Source organism: Eimeria tenella, genomic scaffold (genome assembly GCF_000499545.2).
Source record: "Eimeria tenella Houghton genomic scaffold, Eth_scaff55, whole genome shotgun sequence".
NCBI classification, from domain to species: domain Eukaryota; phylum Apicomplexa; class Conoidasida; order Eucoccidiorida; family Eimeriidae; genus Eimeria; species Eimeria tenella.
The window spans coordinates 159,072-168,553 of record NW_013543412.1 but is presented as its reverse complement, the minus strand read 5'-3'; the positions used below and the strand labels follow the sequence as shown (position 1 = coordinate 168,553).

The following is a 9,482-nucleotide window of genomic DNA, read 5'->3' as shown; positions in this document are numbered from 1 at the left end:
ACGACACAGTACGCTTTTGGATGCTTTGCAGTCAGCAAAGTCAACCCTTTGCACTGGTGCTGTGGCTGGGGATTAATTGCAGATATACCGCATTGACCATTACCTTGGCAAAGAGATGACCCTCTCGATCATTGCACTGCGTTTTGCTAATGTTGCCTTTAAACATGTAAGGCATGTTAGCCTTGGTTACAGCCCACCAGCCAAATACCTTGCTAGCTTAGAAAAGGTCACGATACAGCAGCGCTACAGTATTTGTCTTGGAGCATCAGAGATTGTGAGCTACCCGTAGTGTGGGTCTGAGTCGTTTCATGCAGCTTTTCCACAGGCACAACGTACGTTGCGTTCGCATCACATTCAAAGAAGACATTGGGACAAAAGGTCGTGGCGGGTACTTCAATAGCTACGGTAAGTGCAGTACTGGTCAGAGATTTGAGAAGTACTCTTTTTCGTCTGGTTCGTGATTGTCTCAGAATTCCCGTATGTTTTTCAATTGCAGGCATCATTCGGGACGTTATGCAGAACCACATGCTGCAGTTGTTGACGCTGATAGCCATGGAGCCTCCCGCTTCTCTGAGCGATGAGGATGTCAGAGATGAGAAAGTGAAGGTTTTGAAACAGATGCCTGCTATCAGTATGCTGCAGTGGAATATTTGGCTACACCTTCCTTGAGCGTCATCCCCTTCCCCCAGCCACCTGTCAGCTATTTCCTCAGATATTCTATGACAAGTGAACTAACTCAAAGTTCTACTGTGTGCAATACTGAGTGGCCTCCTGCAGAGCTAGAGGAAACAATCTTGGGGCAGTATACTGCTTCTCCCGACGGCACACAACCAGGCTACCTAGATGTATGTTTCGCCTGCTTACCAGGACTATTTCCCTTGTGGAAACTTTTTGGCAGAGCTTCAAACTTGCTCATTTATCGCTTTGAACTGCCGCAAGTGTTGCTCTTCAGGATCCCGGAGTCCCCTCCGATTCTCGGACGCCTACATTTTGCACATGCGCACTGTGGATTGAGAATGAACGATGGCGAGACGTTCCGTTTATTTTTAAGGCAAGTTCTTATTAAGACTGCCGCCCTTTGCAAAGCGGGCTTTGGCGGAAAGAAGCGAAATGCATTGTGTTGTCCCTTGGCAGCCCTGTCCGGTTGCTGCTTTATTTTAGGCTGGCAAGGCTCTCGAGAAGCGCTGCACGGAAATTCGCATTCAGTTGCGTCCCATTGCTCAGTCTTTTTACCCCGAGGAGGAACTCGCGGAAAACGAACTCGTCATAATCGTAAGCAGAGCCGCTTAAGGACTGCTACTCAGCAACGCTAACTACACTGGGCATATGCCGGCATTGGGCTGCTGATCCTTCGTTCATATTTCCTAGTGCACAGTTTCATTTCGCCAAGAGCTGCTGTAGAGGGCGGTTTCAGGTACAACCTCGCGAGGCTATTTATCTGAAGTTTTACACGAAGAAGCCGGGGCTTGCGTCGGGGCTTCAGCTTACGGAACTAGACCTATCAGGTGCGCTGTCCAAGTGAAAATGCCTAGTGGTCACCAAGTGACATGGTAAATACTTCTCGAATCAGCATGCATGCAGCTTGCACCGTTTTGCCGTCGTGTTTTGGGTTGCAGTGATGGACAGGCTGCAGGTTGACCGCCTTCCTGATGCCTACGAGCGCCTATTATTGGACGTAATTAAGGGCGATAGACAGAATTTCGTTAGAACAGGTGCGTTTACTGCCGGGCCGCCACCGCAGCACGTTGAATTCTCCCACCTGGTCACGAAATCATCAGTGCCTGCGCCAGCATTTTGTCAATCTGCGCTGCAGACGAGTTGCGTGAGGCTTGGCGCATATTCACGCCACTCCTCAAGCAGATCGACGGCCCGGGGGTGAAACCGGAGCCTTATCCGTACGGGTCGCATGGACCAGAGTCGGCGTATGCATTCATTCAGAAATACTACAGCTATCATGAAGAGGCGCGTTACCAATGGCAAGCAAAGCATTAGACTCCTTCGGAGGAACGGTTCGGAGGAACGATTCATTTTATCTGCTTGAAGCTGTCCACTGGGTGCATCCATGCCTGCGGGATGCGTGGATCGTATCTAATTCGCCGCCGAGAAACGTTCGCTGCGTCAGGCAAAATCTGCGTGATCCTTGCTTCAACCTCAGCCGACTTATGGTAGGCCAGTTACGTTGCGACAGTTGCAGCTAGTGATTTTGTGTCGCCAGAGTTTGGGTCCAATGAACAATTGGGTGGACTGTTTGAAAGCAACTTGACTTACCAACTATTCTCCAGCTCTGGTGGCAAAGAAATTAGCTCCCGAACAGCCCAATTTGCGCAACAAAAGGACCGGACTGTACGCAGTCCATAAGTGTGGTTTGAAACAATTAAGACGAGCTTCCTGCCCGTGATGTACTAAGCGCCTGGGGAAGCCGTCGCAAGTCAGCAGGCCTCTGCCTACGCGAAAGCGCTACACATTCGAGAGGTTCATTGTCGAAAAAACTTCACTTGTTCAATTTGTATGCACTGTGCAAGCTCAACTGGATGAATGCTGAATCCACCCGCACCATTTACTGGCAGCTTGAGTGTTGAGAGTGCTCAAGTCTTCCTCAACATGCGTATCAGACCAAACTGGGGGTGCACTTCACCCAAGTCTCAACATCTCTCTAATCCACTGTGTAACTCGTTCCTCGCTCGATTTTTAGGAAGCAGGTTGCGTAGTGGTCAATCGACGAACGTTCGTAGCTTCAAGCACTCCTACAAGCTCGAGAAGCAGCCTGTTTACATGGGCATTTAGGCCAACTGCATTTGCTTCTCGTATGACTGAGCACTCACAAGCCAGAAAAATGGGGACGGGAACTATACTGTAAGCGCATGGAAGATACCGTTTCTGTTTGCCACATTCGGAAGTGTTTACCTTCTCCAGAAATATCTACAAGCTCTAATGAGCGACCCTGACGTAGCTGGCATAGTGTCGAAGAAATATTATGCATTGATGCGCGGGCGACGGCAAGAACAGCAGCAGAGGCAGAAGCCTGAAGAACCAACAATAGAAGGACGCACCTAGCTAAACATTTATCTGCAAGCACTGACTTCGAGCTCCAAGTAACAGGGGAAGCTGAACTACCAGTGGAATTAAATGATGCATACAAATGTCAACGGAATGCCTTTCGCCCTCGCAACGGCCACAACCTCGGACACCACCAGCTTCCTGAAAACGTGCGCATGAAGCACAGAAGAAAGAACAGTTTAATGCATTCACATAAAATAAATCTGTACGACTTCCAAAACAGCATGAAGACAGAAAATCTGCCCATTCACACCTGGTAAGCTCCATTCTGGGGTCCACAAGTTGGCCGTTGGCACAGTTCAGCAGCGCAGCGAGAGGGTTGATGCAGCAGTTCACTGCTGCTTTTTCCCATAAGATTTCGTCCAACTTGTACCACGGCAGGAGTTCACAGGAGACCCCTAAGCAACAGCAGTACAGCCAGTGGGCAACCTGTTCAGATGAGCCGTTTACATCGTTCTTTGGGTGGCGCACCTATGAATGGGCGAGTTACACACGTCCCCACTACGTTCGAAAGCTCGAAGTTTTCAAAGACTTTTCGGATGAAGTATTGCTTCAAGTGTATTCTGGACTCGCTGCCTCTATGCAGCTGCGCGAGGCGGAATACCTCTGGCTCGAAGCATAGCATACAGCTCTTCAGCTTTCTGTGATGCTCGATGCATATGCCCGCAGATCTTCACATGGCCATTGCCAACTTTTTGTACGTGCAGCGGTTCCTGAGAACAATCGATAAAGTTTCTGGGCGCTTTATTTTCCCATTTCCAAGAAATTTTGGGCATCCACATGAACTACCTTGTGCAAGTGTCTGAAAACAGGCAATCTAACAAGCTGCCCAACGTCGGAGATGAAGATGATGAAAAACCAATGTAGAAGTTGTTGTGGAGCATGTGTTTTGTGAGAATCCGAGATTTTTCAGTTGAGATTCAGGAAAGAAAGCAGCACGTGTAGATATGGGAGGCGAAACAATCTATTATCTGTGGTTGTGCTCTGATAACGCCATAAGTGCTAAGAGTACACAGCGATTCATCCGCCAGTTCATACCTCCTCAGCCGCAGCAAGGGACGTCGGCATGAACACGAGAGGAGAGGGTTTGCCCTGAAGGAGCACGAAACCACAAAGATTGCTCCCACTGTGCAATGCACACGCTGAAGTTGGGGCAGAAGTTAAGCAAGTAGCGCGTTCCCTCACTCCTGAGAGTAATAGCCGGTCATGAAGTGCTCGTAGTATTCGCGGGGCCTTCAGCCCGTTTTGTAAAGAAGCTACGATCCCTTCAGCTCGTGCGACCCCGAAAGCGCATTCAGCTGCAGTCACATGCGGCTCCTAAACAGCAGTACTACACTTGCACTGACGTAAGCACATGAGAGGGAAGAACTCGCACGCATTCGGGGAATCAAGGTCTTCAATGCATTCGTGCAGATTTATTCGAATGTTTGAAAGCAGAAAACCAGAATTCCTACTGGGTGCCGTCAGGTCTACGCGTTCAATCTGGGACCCATGTGTCAGCTTACCTATTGGCTGAGTATCTCCTGAGTTGCAAGCAATTATAACGAGATCAAAAACTCGGCCCAAAGACTCTGCCGCTTTGCGTGAAATCACGTTTACTCGTCGTTGCTCCCCTGCCCCACTAGCACAACAGCCACCCTGGACCATTTCGTTCGTCAGCATGAAGGAATGCTTAGCGCCACTCTCAGGATCGCTGGGGACTGCTGACGACGCAGCTCCAGCGGACTGCAGTGCAGTCAACATTCCTCGCTTCCGAACACAAGCAGCAATCAAGTCCTCCCTCGATGTGCAGATGGTAACTTCAGTGCCCCGCATTTGCATGCGCTGCCACTCCGCACAGTCTCCATTAACTGGGGGTGATATCGAGCCGGCCATGATCCATGCAAAAAGCTGCCCCATTCGACCACCGCCCCATACACAAACTTTGTAAGGCTCTCTCGAATCAGCCTCGTTGGAGTCCGACGAGCTTTCAAGTCCCGCAGAGCACGTTTTGGCTGTCTTGGAAGCGGAAATGTCTGTGGTACTGCCCTCTGAGGGTAAAGCCTTGATATCTATGGCAGCTCTCACCCCGCTCGAGCAAATTGCTGACAATTTCTCGCTCTCCGCTGGCTTCATGAAGGTTGAGTTGCACGGTTTTGGGAAAGATCCTGCCACCACCTCGGCCCTATACGTCCCTACAGCCGAGACCGCCATATCATATAGATTGGCATACCTGAAGAACGCCACACGCAGAGAAACATTCACGGTGGCGTCGAACCACACTGGGCAAGAAAGCAAGACCTATCAGTTTCGGTGCCGGTAGACGGATGGAACAATCGTCGATTTATCCGCGTAAGCTGGCGATGCACTACAAAACTATGCAGCATTGCATCACGTATACCTTTTCGCGAACTTGAATACTTTCGTGCCCGGTCCACAGAGACCCAACATGTCGTGAATGACCAAAACCTGGCCATCACACCCGGCACCTGCGAAGTTCGTGCTCAATGCATACGCCTCATAATCTTTGCAAGGAACATTTATTAGCGGCTGAAGCCAGGCTCCTAACTGTTCGTCCATTATCTTTCTATTTAGTACATGTGCTGCATGCCGCGCTGGTGTTGGATGAAACGCCATCCCCGCAAAGTGACTAACCTGCACCAATACCAATCGTGGGTATCCTAAGATTCCTGGAAATTAGCTCCGCCGCCTCCGCACAAACCATCTCTAGTACTAAGAAGGAAGCACCTTCATCGATAAACACAAGCACTGCCCTCCAGTCCACGGTTATCGGCCCCAAACTACAAGCTGGCCTGCATTTTAAAGAGACCATGCATAATCGCTTCAAGTCTCGTGGCCCCTGCAATTCCGTACAAGCACGATGGCGATGCCATTGCAGCAATACATTTCACCAGTGTTACTGAAAGAACTACCTACCTGCCTCTTGCAGATCAACTGCCTGCTGCAGAAGCCTCTCCGCATCTGCTGCTGTGCTTCCTGTGGGGAGAAAAAACAGATCCCTTAATTCACCTTAAAGTATGTGTTGCTTCAGAGTCGAAGTGCATGAGCAATGTGCCCCAAACTTGCAGGCATGCAACCCGTATTTCACTAACCTGTGCTTGCAAATGAAGTGGCAGTTTGCGGAAGCAAGCCAATGTGGCAACAAACCGCGGCGTGCCTCTGTACCTCCTGCACATGTGAAGTCATACCGCAAGCAAAACGGGATTCGACTCGTAAACTGGCTGTGCGTGTCGTTGAAACCTTTGGGTGGCTACTTTGGACAAGTCTACGGCAGTGGATGCCCCTTCGGTGTTTCGTAGAAACCGTACCCTTACAACATCCGGAAGGTACCCTTCCAGCTTCACTAGCTGAATACCCGTCTCTTGGACCACTCTAACAGTCGTTGCAACTGCTTCCTTTGGTGTATTATATGTACCATATGGAAGGTCAAACATTACAATGGATCGCCGACTGCCTGCGCAAATGGGTGACTGGGACACCGAAAACTGATGTAGAGATTGGACAAATCATCCCGCTAAGAGCCTTAAAAGCGGTATGAATAGCTATCGCTGCCATGCATACCCACCACTCCAGTGAGGATGCCCCTCCACACAGGTGACTACGCACCTTTCTGAACAAGCTTGGCGAACAAGATCATAGTGTCCAGATCAACAGCTGTCGTCCTGGGCTCCCCTGCATTCATGAAGCAGAGATATGCAGTAGCAACCTACTGCGCACCAGACCAGCAGACTTGATGTAAGCGTCTGGGGAAAACACCCAGAATAACATATCTTTGAAAGCTCACCCATGACAACATTAGCAAGCGAGTCGCCAACAAGCTGAATGTCCACCAGCGCATCATCTGCAACTCGTGCCGTGAACATGTCATACGCCTGCGCGGTAAAGTCAGCCGAGAAAATCCGCACTTTCAAACTTGAAGGGCTGGCTTCGGCCAAATGCGCAGCAAACGAGGCGCTGCATCAATCCATCTAGATGGATCCATTTTCCAATCATTGAATACACCTGTAAAGATTGAGCCGCGGTTGAGCAATGCAGCAGCAAAGCTGAGGGGCTCCCACACGCCCAAGTTAAGAGAATCCACGCACGAAACACAGCAAACGCACCGTGCACATGACGATTTTCTCCTTGCGGCGTTTTTTCCCGATGACTTGGCCAAGTGTTAGGCGTTTCATGCCATGTAGCTGAGAAAGGGATGTGCATGCTCCAGGTCCCCAAGTACTGTCATCTCCGTCGCCTCCAGAAGCTCCGTAAAAACTGCTCATTGTCTGTCGTCTTCAGGAGGCTTGCTTCTGGCACGAGAGGATTGGGAATACCACAATCTGTATGTGCGTCAGCCTTAATGCTAAAAAAGGCCTATGGCCGCAATATTTTCAGAGATTTCGCTGGGGAGCATCCGAGGTTTGTCTAGTTGAATGACCGAACGCTGTGCAACTTCCGTCTTCTCCACTGGCTTCCCCACAGTTAAAGCATATACGGTGCAGCTGACGCGTTTCCCACATGCAAATGTGCAATTTCTACGCTTATTAAGACGGGATTTTGCTCAACAATACGCATGTGTGTTTACACGAGACACAGTCCCCGATGGCAAGCTGGGGGCTGAAGCATCTGGGTCTAAGCGAAGTCTTCAAACTCATAAGAAGTTACGGCAGCTCACATTGTATCATCGATTCCTTATTTTGAATCAAATAAATATTCTGCATTATATGTATTGTAGCCACATGGGCCTCACTCAGCACTCTTAAAATCCTCGTTCCCAATTCTTTGTGCCGCAGCTCCAGATGCGCAAAGTAAAATACTTGCAGCTCCACGTGTAACGAAAGCCGAACTTTATTTTTGATTTAATTTTCAATTGTTTTCAAGAGAAAATCCAGAACAGCTCGTATGAGTCTATTTCTGCTCAAGCTGCCCAGCTGCCATTTCCGCCATCGCCAGTTGGAGTGCTGATTGGATTGGACAGGAGAAGCCAACAAAGTTTGATTCTCACGCTGCAAAACTTAGTATATACATTGCATTAGACCGTGGGACTTATATGACTTTCTTTCACGTCTCTGCTAGGGAAACTCCACAGTGTTCATATCCCACGATATGAACACTGGAGTTTCACTAGCAGAGACGTGAAAGAAAGTGACTTGCTACCATCCGTGCGTTGCTCTCTTTCTCCACAAAAGTCACGCCACATTAGCCGTGGTCAATAGATGTCTTGTGCTGTGCATGATGCAAGTAAGCGTGCGAGGCTGCAAGTTTTACAAGTTTAGCTGCGTCGTGCAAAGGTGCGAGCCCGCTGGTTGGCGCGAGTAACAACAAGGCGTTTTAGCTTCGTTCACGCAAGACCATACAGTGCCACGGTCTGCAGAGGCATTGAAACTGTGAGGCAGTGAAATATGCCAAGTTTCTGGCAGCTGCTGCCAGAATCGCTATCTATGGTGTAGAACGCACAGTACGCTCACCATCTGGACGAAATTATAGGGTATTTTGCAGGAGGAATTCGGGCGTAAAATAGCACTTTCGAAGTAACGGTGTTCAATTTGAGGAAATCTAAATTGTTACTTTCACTTCAGCCTCTTGCTGTGTCCAACGAGATCTACAGAAGGCAGGTTCAGGATATCTTCAAGCTACTGAGCGAGGGGCTTCTCTTGTTGCTGTAACCTATCTAAATGGGCGTGAGTTCAACAGGACCTTGCAATGTGTCGTTGCAGGGAGTGGTGTAGGGACACCGTTCAGCGGGCAAAAGAGTGAAAGCCATCTCGTATACAGAGCTGAAACAAGGTTGGGTAGCCCTAAAGCTGAGCTGACGCAGACGGTGAAATGCACAGAGAAACATATGATAGCTTGCCTGAAGCTTTATATCCTCGAGCACACTTGGAGCCAGTAGCAGTTCGGACGACAGGGTTTCAGCAGCTCCTTTTAGCGCCCTAGCTCGCAAATGCATCTCTTTGCTTGCCAGTCTCTACCACCTAGTTCTCGTGTTTTTACCGTTCAACGTGCAGCAAATGGATGTATACGGCCCGAACTGCGTGCAGCGCGAGTTTGAAGGCCATGCTGAGAAGACCTGAATGAGCCAGTTGGTCTGGAACGTTTTTTGCACGGAGTTCATGTGAACACGTCATAGATTTACACAACATGCGTTGCCTGGAACCAAGCAGATACCGATGGATTGCTTCTCGCTTCGTGATTGTCGGAGGCAACGTAGTCTATCGCCTACCAGCAAGTGGTGAGGCAGAGAGAAAAACAGTGCTCCACACGAACCGTTAGTCCCCTCTTGAGCCTGCCAACTATGGAGCGGCACGAATTCGTAGAAATATTTTTCGGGCTGGTTGAAAGCACTAGAAGGAGTTTGGTCTAATTCGTCAAACAGAAAGGTTGCCACACTGGACGTGACCCAGGAATGTCAAACAGTTGGAGAGTATTTTGAATCCACTGGTCAG

At 49.3% G+C, this 9,482-nt stretch overlaps 2 protein-coding genes across 2 annotated transcripts; one reads left to right on the top strand and one right to left on the bottom strand.

The window, feature by feature from the left end:
- Nucleotides 1-115: 115 nt before the first annotated feature.
- Nucleotides 116-1,992, top strand: ETH_00001825 (uncharacterized protein; the record flags this gene model as incomplete). Its single annotated transcript, XM_013377570.1, has 9 exons — nt 116-166; nt 315-405; nt 497-631; nt 778-845; nt 953-1,051; nt 1,162-1,272; nt 1,415-1,505; nt 1,617-1,712; nt 1,814-1,992. The coding sequence occupies 9 exons, from the start codon at nt 116-118 to the stop codon at nt 1,990-1,992; spliced, it is 921 nt and encodes a 306-aa protein (XP_013233024.1).
- Nucleotides 1,993-3,122: 1,130 nt separating this feature from the next.
- ETH_00001820 (3-methyl-2-oxobutanoate hydroxymethyltransferase, putative) lies at nt 3,123-7,319 on the bottom strand (the record flags this gene model as incomplete). Its single annotated transcript, XM_013377569.1, has 14 exons — nt 3,123-3,198; nt 3,311-3,455; nt 3,662-3,770; nt 4,096-4,149; nt 4,243-4,355; nt 4,563-5,269; nt 5,438-5,525; nt 5,692-5,784; nt 5,974-6,033; nt 6,150-6,225; nt 6,366-6,511; nt 6,664-6,729; nt 6,842-6,929; nt 7,161-7,319. 14 exons carry the CDS (start codon nt 7,317-7,319, stop codon nt 3,123-3,125), a joined length of 1,980 nt encoding a protein of 659 aa, XP_013233023.1.
- Nucleotides 7,320-9,482: the final 2,163 nt, after the last annotated feature.